The 18,344-nt window shown below is 36.1% G+C and overlaps 1 protein-coding gene across 3 annotated transcripts in view; it reads right to left on the reverse strand.

Moving 5' to 3' along the window:
- LOC106052622 (E3 ubiquitin-protein ligase HECTD1-like) overlaps positions 1-18,344 on the reverse strand; it is a 40,901-nt gene that overhangs the window by 13,903 nt on the left and 8,654 nt on the right. For all 3 annotated transcript variants that reach the window (XM_056022817.1, XM_056022818.1, XM_056022816.1), the window contains 30 exons: positions 18,227-18,322; positions 17,924-18,055; positions 17,108-17,433; positions 16,784-16,995; positions 16,320-16,396; positions 15,886-15,984; positions 15,196-15,319; positions 14,458-14,713; positions 14,106-14,247; positions 13,695-13,865; positions 12,204-12,432; positions 11,527-11,702; positions 11,239-11,400; positions 10,996-11,133; positions 10,749-10,895; positions 9,007-9,101; positions 8,830-8,844; positions 8,596-8,707; positions 7,417-7,551; positions 7,158-7,300; positions 6,890-7,033; positions 5,989-6,069; positions 5,030-5,128; positions 4,615-4,778; positions 3,449-3,625; positions 3,146-3,339; positions 2,463-2,591; positions 1,687-2,037; positions 721-997; positions 115-227 (listed from right to left, as the gene is read on the reverse strand). In XM_056022817.1, coding sequence (XP_055878792.1) covers positions 115-227; positions 721-997; positions 1,687-2,037; positions 2,463-2,591; positions 3,146-3,339; positions 3,449-3,625; positions 4,615-4,778; positions 5,030-5,128; positions 5,989-6,069; positions 6,890-7,033; positions 7,158-7,300; positions 7,417-7,551; positions 8,596-8,707; positions 8,830-8,844; positions 9,007-9,101; positions 10,749-10,895; positions 10,996-11,133; positions 11,239-11,400; positions 11,527-11,702; positions 12,204-12,432; positions 13,695-13,865; positions 14,106-14,247; positions 14,458-14,713; positions 15,196-15,319; positions 15,886-15,984; positions 16,320-16,396; positions 16,784-16,995; positions 17,108-17,433; positions 17,924-18,055; positions 18,227-18,322 — 4,716 coding nt within the window. The remainder of the gene's footprint in view (positions 1-114; positions 228-720; positions 998-1,686; positions 2,038-2,462; positions 2,592-3,145; positions 3,340-3,448; positions 3,626-4,614; positions 4,779-5,029; positions 5,129-5,988; positions 6,070-6,889; positions 7,034-7,157; positions 7,301-7,416; positions 7,552-8,595; positions 8,708-8,829; positions 8,845-9,006; positions 9,102-10,748; positions 10,896-10,995; positions 11,134-11,238; positions 11,401-11,526; positions 11,703-12,203; positions 12,433-13,694; positions 13,866-14,105; positions 14,248-14,457; positions 14,714-15,195; positions 15,320-15,885; positions 15,985-16,319; positions 16,397-16,783; positions 16,996-17,107; positions 17,434-17,923; positions 18,056-18,226; positions 18,323-18,344) is intronic.

Below are 18,344 nucleotides of genomic sequence, written 5' to 3' on the forward strand. Positions count from 1 at the left end.
TAATTATATAAAAAAAGAGGTTAATGTTTTCATTAGTTTTTCTTTATTGATTATATTTTTAAAAATGTTGAAGCTTCAGGTTGCAGCTAATTCAATGACTATGGGTCTGATTACCTGGCTTAGAGACATGACATTAGCCATGGTCTGGGTGGCTGTCAGTGTGCTTGAGGTGGGCACATTAGAGGCAGTCAGACTAGGGTAGCTTTGGGCAGCACTTAAAAGGTTATCTGAGGACATGATACACACAATAACAAAACATTAAAGTCTTTCGTATATATAAACAGACAAGCTTTACTTTGCACAAATATTGACTATATATATAATATACAAAACATATATATGCCTTACTTGGCGCATACAATTAAACATTTTTATTAAAATATAAAAAAATTGGCCCAAGCAAAAATAAACAAGGCTACTCTAAAATATTGAGTAGAAAAAAAGGGCTTAACAATAAACAAAGTTTGGTCTATTCAATCCCATAATGCCAGTGCCAATTATGATTGGTGATGATGCCCAATTACAGATCAGAAAGAAAGGACATGCCTGAAGGCCAAAAACTGTTTTATTCAGCTTGCACCTCAACCTTCCAGCCCCAAAAGAAGAATAAAGTTTTCAAAATGCAAACCATCTGTAACAAGTCTAGGCCATACAGCTTAAATATTTTTCCATAGTCAAATCGGCAGTATCCCACCATTACCATTCTGAATAATTACTCACTTGGAGAGTTAGCTAGTGCCAGTCGTACTAGACTATTGGCATGACTATTTCGCACAATGTTACTGCCATGAGGTGTGCTCATGTTCCTGCGGGCGGCAAAGGAGTCCAGTAAACTGGCTGTGGGATCCAGACTTGTTGGAAGATTGGGTTCACTGGCACTCATAGAGTTGGTTGGGGAGCCACGAGTCGTGTCATCCGTGCCGGACACTTTCCTGGCCTCACTCTTGGCAGCCTTATCCCGAGAATCTCTGGCGTTCTGTAGATTCTGAACATGTTCCTGGTAACAATGAGAAAGCTGTTTGAACAAAGTTAGGTCAACATGTTCTTTTCTAAATGTTTTTTTTTAAAGAGGAAAGATCATCCATTTACGACATCTGAAGGAAGGGAAACTTTTCTATCAATTAAGCTATGGTCCTGAAGGTTAAGTCAGGCTAAAAGGTTTTAGTTTTCAAACAGACATCTGTCCTTACAACAGTATCAACCTACGTCTAAAAATACAACAGTATCAGCCTACATCTAAAAATAAGTCATAGATGGATGATTCTAATCCCTTTGTGCCCTATGTTTATCCAGAGATAGCACAGAATTAGACAAGTTTTAATGTCAGGACTCATGGGTGTCCCTTTCAGTCTAATAATAAGATAAGATAATAATGTTTGTTAAATGAATCAGAGTCTAAGTAAAGACTCATGTCTGTCCCTTTCAGTACTAAGTCTTAGAGCAGTGTTTGGTAAATAAACCAGAGTCTAAATAAAGACTCATGTCTGTCCCTTTCAGTACTAAGTCTTAGAGCAGTGTTTGGTAAATAAACCAGAGTCTAAATAAAGACTCATGTCTGTCCCTTTCAGTCTAATAATAATGTTTGTTAACTGAAGTAGAGTCTAAGTAAAGACTCATGTCTGTCCCTTTCAGTACTAAGTCTTAGAACAGTGTTTGGTAAATAAACCTAAGAAAAGGTCAACTTACTTTCACACCTCCTTCTGCTCCTCTAAGTGTTTCTGACAAAGAGCCAACATCCAGCCCTAGAGCGAGGTCAGAAGCCAAGTCCAAGACTCCGTAGTCTCCAAGACTGTCATCGTTGCCTCTGTGTACCACAACCATAGGTTCCACACTGGTCATGTTACTGTTAATAGTGGCCGACATGCCACTGGGGCCAGCCCTACTCAGACCCATAGTGCTGGGGCCAGCACCTCCACTTATGGCATGACTTGTGCCACAGGGCGTGCTAGCCTCTTCGTCAGCATTGTCCACTGTTACCATCACAATAGCTTCGGAACTGGCCAAGTTGACCATACTCTCAGCCACATTTTCAGCAGCCTAAAGTAGCAATAATACAAGATAGTTAACATAGAGAGTGACCATTAGCTCATCTATTTGGTGAGACATGATTCAAATATGACATCCAACTATATCTATTTGGTTGGTAAAACATGAATCAAATAAGACATCAGACTAATACATCTTGTAGTCTATCTATTTGGTTTCTATCAAATATGACATCAGACTAACACATCTTGTAGTCTATCTATTTGGTTTCTATCAAATAGGACATCAGACTAACACATCTTGTAGTCTATCTATTTGGTTTCTGTCAAATATGACATCAGACTACCACATCTTATACGTAAGAACTACTTTCTCTTATTCCCAAATTTTATTTTTTTTAAAATCTGAATTAATTGTATATCTACTACTAGTTCGCCACAAATATTACTACTCATAGAGTTTAAAAGAGTACTTACAGTTTTGATACTTGAAGATAGGTTCTCAGCTGAAGAGGCTTGTTCAGTACTGGCAACAGACACTTTAGAATCCATCACATCACTCAAGCTTGGAGTAGAGCTGCTCTTTCGACTTGTCAGCACACCAACCTATGAATATCGAATAGTCACAAAGACACTTAATAAACTGACTACATTGTTTCAGTTTAAAAACCCCACACTGTCTTCAGAAATGTCTTATGTTCTTAGAGAAACAATTTGTAGCAGTGTCTTTGAAAACTCACTTCATTCTTTATAGTAAAAAATGTTTTTAAAAAACATAATTTGTAGCCTGGTCTGGTTCTCTGGTAAGCGCTCTGGACTGTTGTTCGATTGGTCTTATTGGTCCTAAGTTCAAACCCTGCCCACCACCATCCCCCAGGCTAAGATGTAATTATCTTCAATTAAAAAGGATACCCAATACAATAAAACAAAACAATTAATATATATTAGGTTAATATCAATGTCCATTTTATTGCAGATTTTGTTTATTTTCTAACATGCATTTAAAATGGAATCCATTCCTGCTTGACATTGACACAGAAAGTTTGTTAAGCTGGTTTGTGGATTAACTCTAGAAATTAATGCAGCTACTATCTGACACAGGTGAAGCTATTGGTGATATAAGTTTTCCTTAGTTATCCAAACACTGAAATCTTTCCTACCTTCACTTTGTCTGATGTTCCTGACAGGAAACTGTTCTTGTTTCTGCTAGTTGTTGGTGTCGAGACCACTTCAGGTTTGGCAAACCTCAGTTTATCTGGATCATGAGATGGACCCAAAGCTAAATCAAATTTGCCTTCTGCACCCATACGATAGGAGTTTGATCCACCAGCGTCCCAGGTCACATCAACCCAGCCTGTGAACAGAGATCAACAGATTTATCAAGAACTCGTTAGAAAAATAAAACTGTCCACTGAATACAACACTTATAAAGCCTGACAGTCTAAAAGAGTTAAATGGTTTACCGTTATGTAGTTCCCCAGTCACAGTTCCCTCTCCTGGTGGGTTGCCATCTTGATCTCGCCATTTCCAATCCATCCCTCTCACCACACGTGCTCCAGGCATCATTTGTTTGAGAACATGTGTACGAAGAACTCTCCTCTGGCGACGCAAGTTGGCCTCAGCTTCTCTAGCTGCTTTACCTACAAACATTATACACAAACTCAGCGACATTTTCTCTTTATTTCATTCTTAATAAATATTTGTAGCAATGTGATTTGAGTCCCATCTGTTAGTATGTCAATGTTGAACAGATGCAACATGAACAAGCTGAATTCAATAGACAGAATTGTAAGATTAGTTTTCAACTAGAATATTTAACACTCGCCACTGTGTGGTGTTAGCTGCAAATAAAAGTAAACTCATACAATACAGTATATAGATTTATAAAAGATTACACACAAAATTGTGGATCTTCAAGAGAAGTCAAAATGTAAGGACATGAAAACAGCCTGTAACTTTAAGTCATTAATAAGGGTATTTATGAAAAATAAAATGGCTGCATAATAACTTAATGACAATTTTAAGATTAAAAAGTTACTAAAATGGGGTCCTTAACTAAAAAAAAATGTTTTTGATTGTCTTAATGTATTTCTTGTATAAGAGTCAAAGTAAGCAAAAATAATTTAGGCAGACGCACATATAAGTTGGTCAAATGACATAAATGACTCAAGATAAACTACTTACATTTAAAAATGACATCTTTAACACAAAATAATACCTATTGTTACAGACTAAAAGAAAAGATAAAACACTTTAAAACCACTGAATTGATTTGCTAGTGAATTCTCTTAAAGCTGTACAAACTATTACACTATACATCCTATTCTAACACTAAAATAGAACTACCTTAGCAAGGATTCTATGATCTTAAATCTCTGCTTTGAATGATTCCAAATATCTTTAAAAAACTGAAAACTTCTTCACCCAGCACTGATATAAAAAAAAATCTCCTTTGAAAGATGTTTAAAAGAGGTCACCAGGGAGTGTTCATTGTTACAAAAACCAATTTTGAAATGACTAAAACTGGGATTTATTACTGAAAAGACTAAATAGAGAGAAGAAATAAATAGGGATGTGTTATAAACAAGCACTGTCTTGGGAGAAGTAGGCAAAATAAAGTCAGACTTACCAATATCATCACAGACACCAGTAACTGTTCCATAGATTTCAAATCCAGACAGTGAGACATAATGAGTTTGCCCACTGGCATTTTTCCCAGTCTGATGTAATCTGACATGCCTCCATTCTTGATGGTTCTCTCCATGAAGGTCAATGGGCCAGGAAGCAGTTGATCTAAACAAACCCAAACCAATATATTGTTACAACTCCTTCAAATCACAAACTCACATTGCAACATTTCATACAACTCACTATTTTGTATGTCTTCCAAACTTATTTCATCATCACTGAGTGTATTTACATATTTGAAGATTCCCAAATAAGTGCCACGTACGAAGCAAGAATATTTAAGTGTGAGCTATTGACATAAACATCCAATCAGCTGACACAACACAAACATTCGACCAAAGCTAAGATCAACTTACCCTGGTTCATTCAAAGATGTATCCCCTTCATGTTTGTACAGTGTCACCCAAGTGATGCCATCTTTAGACATTTGGAACTCCCAGTTACGAAGTGCTGACCTGGTCATAGACAAACATTGTAAGGGTTTCAAGAATGTGAGCTTCCATTAGTAGTCCTGGCCCTCCCATGCTGTTAGTGTGATCATGGGCCCATGCTTTTAGTGAAAAGTTAGCCTATGCTTTCACAGCAGTTTCTCTGCTTAATTTCTAAAACTTTTTTAGCCAGTATATTTTTTTTTTTCAATCACCAGACGTGGTTCTCTAAAAGTACTTTTCTTCAAAATGGTTTGGAACTAGTCAGTACTATCATAAACTTTACTTGTTTGCATTGGGCTAATAAAACATACATTATATAGTTAGGGGTATATAATGTATGGATTGACTACATAGAGTAACAGTGATGGAACAGACTTTTAAATAAACAAACAAGGTAACCCCAATCAAGAGTCATTAAATATTTTTAAAATTATATAGAATGTAGTTCTAGAACATAGTTATGTTCAATATTGAAAATAGAAGTTGCTAATAACACTACTTGTGCTTTATTGCATACACAAAGTTATGTAGGCAAGACAATTATTTGTAAATTTAAAGGGAAAACTTAAGTCCAGCTGTGTAGCAGGTCCAGGCAGTCTGAACGTTAGAAATATGCTTTGATGAAAACACCATCCAAACAAGAAGAATCAAATATTTATGAATTTTATTTTTAAGAAAAAAAAAAAGTTTGAGGAAATTTTAGGAATTCCTATAATTTTAGGGAAAATAACATCAGTGAATTAAATTGACAGTGAGAGTCTCGGGCTTACTTTCGTTTCTTCTCTCACTATATTTTGTATGCTGGATTGGTGAATTGGGATAGAAAAAAAAAAGGTGCATGTATTAAAATATCTCTCTATGTTAAGAGGTGAAGGTCTACTTACTTTCCATACCCTCTGGCATGTCTGAGAGTGTAACAAGTTGGAATGATCCAGACACCAAGATCTATTGCAAACCAAGCTTTCCTGAGACAGGCACAAATACAAAAAGTTAGGGTTAGAGTGGAATAAAAATGTTATGGATTTGTTATACGATAAAAGTCAGCCAGTCAATGTCATAAATAAAGTGTATTAGTGGCCCAGTCAATTTTATAAATAATGTTTCTTACTGGTCAAGTTAATGTACTAAATAAAGTGTATTACTGGTCAAGTTAATGTCATAAATAAAGTGTATTAGTGGCCCAGTCAATTTTATAAATAATGTTTCTTACTGGTCAAGTTAATGTAATAAATAAAGTGTATTACTGGTCAAGTTAATGTCATAAATAAAGTGTATTACTGGTCAAGTTAATGTCATAAATAAAGTGTATTACTAGTCAAGTTAATGTAATAATTAAAGTGTATTACTGGTCAAGTTAATGTCATAAATAAAGTGTATTACTGGTCAAGTTAATGTCATAAATAAAGTGTATTACTGGTCAAGTTAATGTAATAATTAAAGTGTATTACTGGTCAAGTCAATGTCATAAATAAAGTGTATTACTGGTCAAGTTAATGTCATAATTAAAGTGTATTACTGGTCAAGTCAATGTAATAATTAAAGTGTATTACTGATCAAGTCAATGTCATAAATAAAGTGTATTACTGATCAAGTCAATGTCATAAATAAAGTGTATTACTGATCAAGTCAATGTCATAAATAAAGTGTATTACTGGTCAAGTCAATGTCATTAATAAAGTGTATTACTGGTCAAGTCAATGTCATAAATAAAGTGTGTTACTGGTCAAGTCAATGTTATAAAATGTATCACTTGTCAAGTTGAAGTTCTAAATTAAAGTGCATTACTTGTCATCATTGGTATGACAGTTTAGAGCGGCACTGTCTCTGCTGAGTATGTCTTCCAGCTTCCCATAAGGCAAGCTACGTCCCTCTGATGAAGTGACAACTACAAGGCCATACTGTCCTGGATTCACCCACTCGTAGGATGTTCTGAGAACAAAAAATATATAAATCAAATTCCAACTTGAGCAACTACAGCTGGACATGCCAAATGTAAGGAGAGATTTGACCGGTGAGCAAAAAAAAAAAAAAACCAAATGGGTTCAAGACTTACTTCCCATTGGTACCAATCCAATAGAGCAAACCATTTTCATCAAAGTCATTCTGGTGGGTGAAAGTGAGAGACACTCCAGGCTCTTTGAGTTTCTTGACAAAACTGAATGTGGAGCGATCAAAATCATACCACTGTTTAGCAACCTGAACATCAGAAAAGAACAAATGTATTCAAAGACTTATTTATTTATTATCTTTCACAATAAAAATATTTATTTACTGCCTAATCAACAGCAGTAGTAGATAAAAGTTGAACCAACCATTTTCAGCAAATATCTCTCCAGGTCTGCTACAGTTGTCAGAGGCTCCATCTTCAGACATCTGTCAGTTCTGTCAATCAAAGTATTCTCACCAGGAGCTTTCTCTAGCCTCAGACGAAGTCTTCTGGTCAAAATCTGGTCAAGTAAGAAGATGCAAAGTTAAACTACTTTAACCTTTAATGGTACAACTTAAAAAATATGTTTGCTGGAAATTTTTTTATCAGAAATATTAAAGGACATTTGGATGTTCTGAATTTTATCAGAAATATTAAAGGACATTTGGATGTTCTGAATTTTATCAGAAATATTAAAGGACATTTGGATGTTCTGAATTTTATCAGAAATATTAAAGGACATTTGGATGTTCTGAATTTTATCAGAAATATTAAAGGACATTTGGATGTTCTGAATTTTATCAGAATACTAAACTAGATTCAACATGTCAATTACAAGTAACTTGAATGTTTTATATAAAAACTGTATGGAAGTCAAATTATCAACTAGACTAGAGAAAAACATTACTTGAACACCAAGTCCTTTAAACAAGACCAGAAGAAACATGCTGCATAGCACAAAGCAATCAATTCATTGCCTATTTGATGCCTTCATATTTACAACTTGTAAGGACACAAACTATTCCCAAACAGGAAAGTTGTTAAAGAGAACAATGGGAGAGAAAAAAGCCTTCAAAGATTTAGAACAGCTTTGTAAAATTTAAATATCATCTACTTAATGAAGAAGTACAAATTTTTAAGTTTTGTTATTCCTAGATCTTGTGTAACAGCTAGTCTCCCAAACGCACACGTCATTCAGATTATATTATGGAGAGGAAGGTAACCTGCGCATATCCCCCATCTACTTATGGCTGCCTGGTCGTGCGGTTTGCGCGCTGGACTGTCGTTCGGATTTATCGACGGTCGAGGGTTCAAACCCTGCCCGCTCCCATCCCCCGTCGTCCTGCGGGAGGTTTGGACTAGGAAGTAAACTATCTTCAACTCTGAAGGAACATCCGAAACATGTAAAACAAAACAAAACTTAATAATAATAATAAAATTTATGGAGAGCTGTTAACAAACAAAATGTAGGCTCAAGGCGCTGTGATAACATTACAAACATAAACACAAGAGCTAAAATGAAAAACTACTTGTATGTAATGGAGGGTCTGCACCGAGGCCTTACCTGTAAACCATAGCCTGACCCAGGCAAGTCATAGGCATACACTGGCAGTTTCTCAATAGCTTCTAAGGCTGAGACTAGCTTCCTGGTCAACTGAACAGCTGGGGTTACACCCCTGGGGATAAAGAACAAGACACTGATCAAACCAAAAACACAGAAACACTTGCCATACCGACAATCAACATAATTCTGAATAATATTAGCAATGACTAACTGACTATTTGGATTTCAACTTACCCTTCTTCTGTTAGGCTAAAATGTGACAAATAAAAACATAATGTAAATGCAAACATTTAAATACAAACATTCAAATACAAACATTCAAATACAAGCATTCGTACAAGTTCCATTATTCCGGCAATTTAAATCTAAACTTCACATTCACTAACAGCTTGGTGTCTATGTAAAACTTACTTTTCTCGCTCATGATCGTGGAAAACACTTTTGAAAATATGAATTCTGCTTCTCATTTGCTTCTTGGCTTCTTTAGGGGAAGGTTCATCTAGTGACTGGAAGGCATGATACAATATTTATAAGAGAAAGGTTCAACTAGTGACTGGAAGGCATGATACAATATTTATAAGAGAAATGTTCATCTAGTGACTGGAAGGCATGATACAATATTTATAAGAGAAAGGTTCATCTAGTGACTGGAAGGCATGATACAATATTTATAAGAGAAATTTTTCATCTTGTGACTGGAAGGCATGATACAATATTTATAAGAGAAAGGTTCATCTAGTGACTGGAAGGCATGATACAATATTTATAAGAGAAAGGTTCAACTAGTGACTGGAAGGCATGATACAATATTTATAAGAGAAAGGTTCATCTAGTGACTGGAAGGCATGATGCAATATTTATAAGAGAAAGGCTCAACTAGTGACTGGAAGGCATGATACAATATTTATAAGAGAAAGGTTCATCTAGTGACTGGAAGGCATGATACAATATTTATAAGAGAAAGGTTCATCTAGTGACTGGAAGGCATGATACAATATTTATAAGAGAAAGGTTCAACTAGTGACTGGAAGGCATGATACAATATTTATAAGAGAAAGGTTCATCTAGTGACTGGAAGGCATGATACAATATTTATAAGAGAAAGGTTCATTTAGTGACTGGAAGGCATGATACAATATTTATAAGAGAAAGGTTCAACTAGTGACTGGAAGGCATGATACAATACTTATAAGAGAAAGGTGCATCTAGTGACTGGAAGGCATGATACAATATTTATAAGAGAAAGGTTCATCTAGCCAGGCTCAGATTTAAGGGAGGGCAGGTGGCTACTGCCCCGGGGCTTCCACAAGAGAGGACCCTCCACATTAGAGATTTTTTTATATCAGAATATTGACAGGTCAGAAATTTAAACCTATTTTTTTGTTTGAACATTTATTTTTTTTTGCATTTTTACTGACTTAACTTTAAATCTTAGGGTTAGCAACAGTGTCATGGTTAAGAAGTGTCCACTTGTAGCGTCCTTATAATATAGAAATGCATCTCAGGATTTATGGCACACCCAGGGCTTTACCCACACAAACTCAAAAATATACATTTTTTAAAATTAAAATATGCATATTAAATATTTTTCAAAGAAGGAAAATGAGATGAAATTTGCAAGTATTTATTTCTTTTAAAATATGGTCTCCTTTTAGATAAAAGTATTTTTATTAATACAATGTAAATGGATTTATTATTAAAGTTTTAGAATTAGGGTAGGGGCCTACAAAGAAATGTCTTCCCAGGGCCTCAACTTACTTTAAATTTGGCCCTGCATCTAGCAAGTGGAATGCAAGATACAATATATACTAAGCAAAGTTAAAAAGTTGCTGGCATACATTATTATTATAGCTTTTATATAGCGCTACTTTCATGCTTATAGCATGCTCAGAGCGCTTTTGGTCCAATCTCATTTGTGGACTGGTGGGGGGGAGGGGGTATCTAGGAGTTGGTTTTCCGTGCTGCCTTTAGGCGCTCAGTAAACACAATTCTGCCCGAGTCGGGTGTCGAACCTCAAGCCCCCTTCTAGGTAGCCAAGCCAAGCCAAGTTCAAGCACACTTAGCCTCTCGACCACGCTACATACATAATACAATAGACATTAGTTTATATTTATAGACTTCTGTATTGAACCAACAAATACTCTGTGACTTACTGTACTGAGGATGCTGAGGAGGGTCTGTACAAGTCCACTGTTGTAGAGTTCAAAGGAAGATATAGTGTGTTCATCTTTCAGCAGTATGACAAGCTCTTCCAAGGCGCTGCACATTTCCTGGCACCAAGAAACGCCATCACTTGAAGGCTGACCAACAACAAAAAATTATATCATTTCACTTAGAAAAAAAAAAAGCAATAAACAGCTAAATACAAGAAAATAAAGAGTACAAAACTTGAATCCTTACCTTGATTTGACTGAGTTGACGAGCAAAGGCAGACTCAAGCTGCTGGACTATGGCACACAATTTTGAGACAACCCCTCTGGGTTTTGCTTCAGCCGCTTTGAAATATTCCTCGTACAGTTCTCTAGCAGTTGTGCGAACCTGGAACAGAGAATAGAACAGAAAATTAAACAAAAAAATATAACAATACACTTTAGATGGTCTAAGCTTGAATCAGTTCAAGTTTAGTGAGAATGGTTTACTAACCTTGTCCTTCATGGCATTCTTGGATTTTAGCTTGCGGCTCTTCTTGCCAGACCAGCCCACGGCAAACTCTTGTCCTAGGGTTGTCTCTGCAGTGAAAGAATGCTTAGTGCCTCGGTTGGACTCAAAAACAAAACCCATTAGATCTTCTCTCAAAATAGTTGCCTGGCAATGTCAAAGAGAATCAATTAGCAAGACTTATACGTAAGACAAAGTGCTATCTAGACCTATCCTAACTTATAAAACAAAGTTCTAGCCGAGTTCATAACATCCATTCCTATCTGCAAGTACCTGCTGTCCATCTGTATTCTGGATTTGAAGCTCTCCATCTTTCTTACAGGTCAATGTCCAGTTGCCAACTACAAGTCTGGCAGGGCCAGCTTTAGACAGAATGGGCTGACTTGGGGTGCCAATTTTAATCTGACTGCGGGCTCTTTGTAGTTTGTCTAAAAATTCTCCTCTATTTTCTGTTGCATAGGAATCAAAAGCAATATTAATATAGATTATAACAGACTACATTAAATGATATCAAGAGTTGTTAGACTCTTTAAAGTCTAAACATTTTGATTAGAAAAAAACTTTTTTTTTACAATAAACAAATATGCAATTAAAAAATAAATGCACAAATTGAAAGTTGTTATTTTTAATAAACTTAAGTCAGATAGACCATTGTAACAAGATTAAGGCATTTTAATTATCAAAAGGTGATGATGAAATAAATATTTGCCTACACAAAGTTTTCTTTGTATTATTATTATTATACTTTATTATTTACTTTTAACTAAGTTCTAACAGAGGAGACACTTGTCGCCAAAGTTGCTGGTACTATTTCTTGAATACCAAATTTCTTTTTGTGGGGTTTTTACAATTGTTCAACAAAGTCTAAATTAATTACTGCACAACAAAATTTCTATGTTAAATAATTTATGTCTGTTTAAATTAAACTATTTTCTAAATTACAAAGTTACCCGAGCTGTCTGATCCACCTTCGGGACTGCCACTGGAGTACATGGTCGCCAACTTGCCGTCCAATATAAACCTGAACCAGCCATTGCTGCCATTGCTTAGTTCCAGAGCAGTTCCCTCGCTCCAGAGGTAGAGACAGTCTCTGCCTCGGACTATGTACCAGTCCTTCCAGTGATACGGTCGCCCAGCCACAATCTCTGTGGCATCTGACAAGTTCACTTCCTCCTCCTCCTAATGACAAATAAAAACTTTAAACTCACATTTGGCAGCTATTAGCCTGTCCAATCAAAACCTAAACAAAGACATTTGACAGCTATTACCCTGTCCAATCAAAACCTAAACAAAGACATTTGACAGCTATTACCCTGTCCAATCAAAACCTAAACAAAGACATTTGACAGCTATTACCCTGTCCAATCAAAACCTAAACAAAGACATTTGACAGCTATTACCCTGTCGAATCAAAACCTAAACAAAGACATTTGACAGCTATTACTCTGTCCAATCAAAACCTAAACAAAGACATTTGACAGCTATTACCCTGTCCAATCAAAACCTAAACAAAGACATTTGACAACTATTACCCTGTCCAATCAAAACCTAAACAAAGACATTTGACAGCTATTACCCTGTCCAATCAAAACCTAAACAAAGACATTTGACAGCTATTACTCTGTCCGATCAATACTTAAATAAAAATGTAAATGTTTTGTAACATGTTTTACAAGTTACAGATGTTCCTTCAGAGTTAAAGATAATTTACTTCCCGCAGGACGACAGGGGATGGGAGCAGGCAGGGTGTGAGCCCGGGATCATCGAGACATTTGACATAAAGACATTTGACAGCTATTACTTTCTTTGTCTTATAAAAACTTCAACTAAGACATTTGACAGCTATTACATGGCATTGATATGTTTGAACTTTGATGTAGATATTTCATCTTATTTTCTTGATAGATTTTTGTTTTCATAAGAGAAGTGTAAAAAAAAAAAAAATTGCAGGACACACTGACCAGTATATTATTATATTTGTGCTGAGAGAAGTGATCCATGTCCTGTAAATATATCCTGTGTTGACCAACTGATGGACTGGGTTAGTTGTTACTACCCATGATTTGTGTGGATGTCTGGTAAATGGCATGATTTGCTGTTATGAAGAAGTGATGTGTATCAAGTCTAGCTGTGTGTGTGTGTGTGACTTAAGGCTCCAGCCCCTAACATATAATTTCTCTGATCTTTACCTAGTAACTAAAAACTACAACTCTAATAGCAATGCTGGAGTAGGTCTTCCTTTCAAAACACAAATATAATGACTGTAAATGTTGAAAGTAATTATGTGTTGTTTTTTTTAAAAATAAGAATGAAATGATGATGAAATTGGCAGCATCAAGCTCAAGGTACCCTAGATCATTTTTCTATTATAATTGTCTCCCCCCCCCCCCAATCAATACTCTATGTACAAAACTTCAGATTAGATCAAACAATTGACTCACTTTTTCTTCTTTAGCCTTAATTCCCTCCTCTTCCTGTGGAGCAGGCCCAGCCAGAGCCAGCACCCGCGAGAAGAGCCCAAGGCGGGCAAAGTGTTCCAGGAAAACATCCTGGCATTTCAAAATAAGATCTTGCATGATCTGTAGCACTATCATATGGCCATCGTCATCCTCCTGAAAAGAAGATTTTTGATTCACATGCATAATGATTCGGTACGTTTTTGTCCCATCAGAGCGAAACAGAAAGAACAAATGACAGGACATGAAAAAAATGATTGTTCAATACTAAGGATGTTCATCTTATCTTACAGACTAATACTCAATACTCTAATTGCACTTGGAAAGAACCTCACAAAATGTTTACAAGATGTTAATGCTCGAATTTCAGCTCAGTAAACAAAGTAAGACACTTACCTCTGCATCTAGTACTATTGACAACACCTCTGTCAAAGAAGCCGCAAAATTGGGCGAAGGAAACTCTGGTCCAGTCATTTCTGACAGAAGTTCTGGGTCAATGTAATGCAACATTTTTCTGATCAAAGAGAGGCTGGCCTTCCTAAACATAACAAATAGGAAGTTTTCTCTAGTACAAAGCTATAGTAATAATATCTCAAAGCTCTCGTAAACTCTCACAATGTCAACTTTCTTATTCAACTCTCTTTCCAAATAAAGAGACTAAAAAAACTTTAAACATTTTACTGACTCACTAAGACCAAATAAAAAAATGCAAGACTAACATTTCTGACATTGAAATTCTAAAACTGACCTGACAGATGACAGCATTGTGACATGAAAAACATCAGTAAACACTGGCAGCAGCTGTCTGACATACACTGGCGCCACCTCTGGGTCACCTTTGACCTCACTAGTCTCCCCTTTCTCAACCTCCTGGCTCTCTTCTTTTCTTTCTTTCTCTGTTGTCTCCATCGGAGCAGGGGCAGACACCGGGACAGATGCAGTGGAGGGCCCAGGTACTGACACTGCCATAGATGTGTCACGTGTCACTGGTACCATGTACTCACCTGTCAAACACAAACAAGTGACAATATTCACAGCAACAATATACAAGACCACTGTGACATAGGTGCCATGTCCTTTCACACCAGCACGATAGATCTGATAACCACAAAAATACCCAGCACCAGGATAAAAACACAGATTTTTTTAAAGTCCACCTGGAGAACATTAAAACAGGTGACGTGACATGTTTCTGCTTATCTGACCAACAGTGTTGACCAGCACAATGACCACAGGCCCCATTGTCATAAATTCCTGATTCAAAAAGACTGCCTCCAATAGTATTCAACTCAAAACCCTCAAGAGTTTGAGAGCCAATTTTAGTTTTAACATTCAGCCAATTTAATCCATTAATAAAATATTAAGACACTACCAAATAACTCATGGTAAATAAAAAAACATCAGCAGCATCAAGTTTTTATTGCATAGTATGACATTATTCACTTGAAACAATCATCATGTCCATCTAAACACAGTCAAAGCTTACCAGGAGACTGAAGGATGGCGATAACTTCTCTGTGACCTTCATCTCCCCTCTCCCTTGCCTTGTCCAAAGGAGTCTTGGCATCTTCGTCTCTCAAGTCAGGGTTAGCACCATAGCGTAACAAAGTCTGGGAACATTGCAACATATGACTGATTTCTCACAGAACATTTAACTACTAGACTAAATGCCATCTACTTTACATGTTTATACCGATTTCCTGTTTGAAAAAAATCTTTAACATACCCTAAGTAAAGAGGAGCAGCTCTGAGTAAAAAAAATTCTTAAAAAAAATAATTTCAAAAATTATTTTTAAAAATATAAATAAATTACTTTAAAAAATAGAATATGTCTTGTTAAAAAAACAAACAATATACTTTATATACCTTTAGAATATAAAATTGCAGGTGGGGGCTTATACAATGGGGCTAAATGCCTGTTTGTTTGAAAAAGTAGTTTTTAAAAAATAAAAAAGCAATACACATCTAGTTTTCACTATAAAAAAAAGTCAACATGCTCTCGTTCTTATTCTAAATGGGGCATGGTGAGTTCTTCTTACAGGAAAATAAATAAAAAAACTGTTGATAGCGTCCCGACGCATTCTACTGTATTTATGACTCTACCATAAACATCGCACGATACTGCAGTAGGAGCTATTGGATTGACAAAAACTTAAATCTGTAAAAGACTACTTACTTTGACAATCTGAGGTCTTCCAAAACATGCAGCGTAGTGAAGAGAAGAGGATCTCAGTCCCCTGTTCACGTCTGCTCCTCTTTCACACAAAAACTCCACCTACACATACAAGTTTCATATCAACAGAGACCCTGCTAGTGTTCAATTCTATAACATGAAATACTATTTAAAACAAAAACTTTATCACTACAGATGTTTAATAACAATGTGTGACTCTGGACTACAAAAACATCATGAAAAAGTAGCTCTAGAAGAATAAAGTTATGCTACCAAGATATCCTGTACAATTTTAATTCTTCCACCATTACTTAGTAAGTTGCAAAACAATAAATCGACATATAAAAAAAATCAATAATCATCTAAATATCTTAATACAATGTTTGCTTCTACGGCTGTTGTGTGCAATCTTGGTTCAGTACAGACGATGGACTCACCATTTCTTGTGTGCCAAAAGCAGATGCCCAGTTCAATAAAGTTTGTCCAACATCATCCATAAAATTGACTTCAAAACCTGATGAGTCATAGAACAACATTTTACTAATAACACTTAGATTATGATGTCATTCAACAGCACATTTTTATTATTAAATATCTAGAGTAACAAACAAAAAAGAATCCTTTTCTGATTGGTAGTGTTAAATAACTTTTCCCTAAGCTAGTTTTTAGGTTAATCAATGAGCACATGACCACTAAGTAATGAGAAACATATATGACAAAGATTGGAGATAATGTCAGGTTTCATGAAATCCACGATAGTCAGAATTAAAGCAGAGGCTCTTCTTGGTTTCTGACTTGTTTTTACTAAAGCTTTCATCTCACAATTTGTTAACAACATCAATAATTAATAAATTTTAGGCCACAAGGGAGATAAACTATTTCAACAGCTGGAGTTACCTACCATTATCAACAGCATCAATGAGAGCATCAGTGTCTTTACTGCGAATACAATCTATTAGTTGTCTGTGGGACCTGTCGCTAGAACTGTCAGTACGACGCAGTCCTGGCAGACGGCTGGTAATGGCAGCCATTCCTGTCTTCGGCAGTGCTTGACGACCTTCAAACAACAGGACCAGGAGAAGGTCGACAAATCTCATTGTGTCAAGACAGCATCTTTTGGAAGAGACATATGGACAAGTTAGCTATTACCGTACTCCCACTTAGGATATACTTGTTACTTAATTAACTTAAAGTGTTAATTGCTCAACTCCTCCCCATAGTTTACCTCTCATCTCCTCTCAGGCCACTCTCAATCGCTTCAGGGAGATTCGAGCGCAGCAAAGTGTGGGTGATTCCAGGAGAGCCCCGGCACAGAGTCGACAATAAGCTTATCACAGTTGAAACACTGGGACTGGTCTTGCTGTCTCCGATGATCGTGCTTTTACCGGGGGTGGCGGTGGTGGACTGATTGTGAGAGGTCTCGGCCACACGCTGGAGCCTTGATAACAAGTCTTGAATAAGTCCATGGCGAGCCAATGGAGCAGGATCCAATGATCTTCTTGTGTAGCGATCTGCTAGTGAAGCAAAGCAACGTAAAGCTCCATCTGCAACCTAAGGTGTAAGCATTAAATATATAATTAACAAAACTAGTCAAATTTTGATGCTCAATTTTTTTTCTATGCAAACTAATGGATAAAAAAGTATTTGCAGGTCTTAAGTGTTTTTTTTTTAAATATAAATTTCTGTCCGAAAAATGTGGCACATATACGGCATATTTATCCTATGTAAATAGATGGAATAGCTTACTCTCCAAGCTCAAAAAAAAAAGTAATTAAAACTTTTTTGTTTAAATCAAAATCATAAAAACTAGTTTAGTACAAACAAATATATCTTTATGTACAGACGTTACTTCAAAAAAGAATATGATTACGTCCTATGCGTCATGCATGTAATAAGATAAAGAGTGACTAAATTCTTCAGTAAGAATCTGGTACATCCAATGTAACTTATGTAATGCAGCAGAATTCATTCTGCCATCAAGGAATAGCTCAAAGTTAAAAAGTCAACCTAATTGTCTGTTACTGCCAACCAAAAGACTCACAAAAGAATCATCATGATCCAGCAGAGTGGACAAAGACTCTATGCAAGTTTCCAGTGCTGCATCCTGAGGTTCCATTTTCCCACACAATCTGGACACAACAGTCATTGATGAATGAAGTGTATCTTTGTGAACCTAGAAGTAATTTAAATATTCAGAACAATTGGAAGCAAATTTGAAACTATCTTTTTTAGTGTTACGTATTTTTTTAATAACATGTATATTATAAATAAGCCTACAAGTTAGCTCTACTATAGGGTGTCTAGTATATATGAAAGCCTTGTCCTTAAGTGTCTAGCAGCCTACCTGAGAGCCATGTTCTCTGATAAATGTCAACACGCAGTTCAGACCTCCAGCTTCAAACACAGCACCTGATTCACGTGTACATATCAGTTCTAAAACCTAGTGATAATGTTGATTGAAA

The sequence above is a fragment of the Biomphalaria glabrata genome, chromosome 3 (assembly GCF_947242115.1).
Source record: "Biomphalaria glabrata chromosome 3, xgBioGlab47.1, whole genome shotgun sequence".
NCBI lineage: Eukaryota > Metazoa > Mollusca > Gastropoda > Planorbidae > Biomphalaria > Biomphalaria glabrata.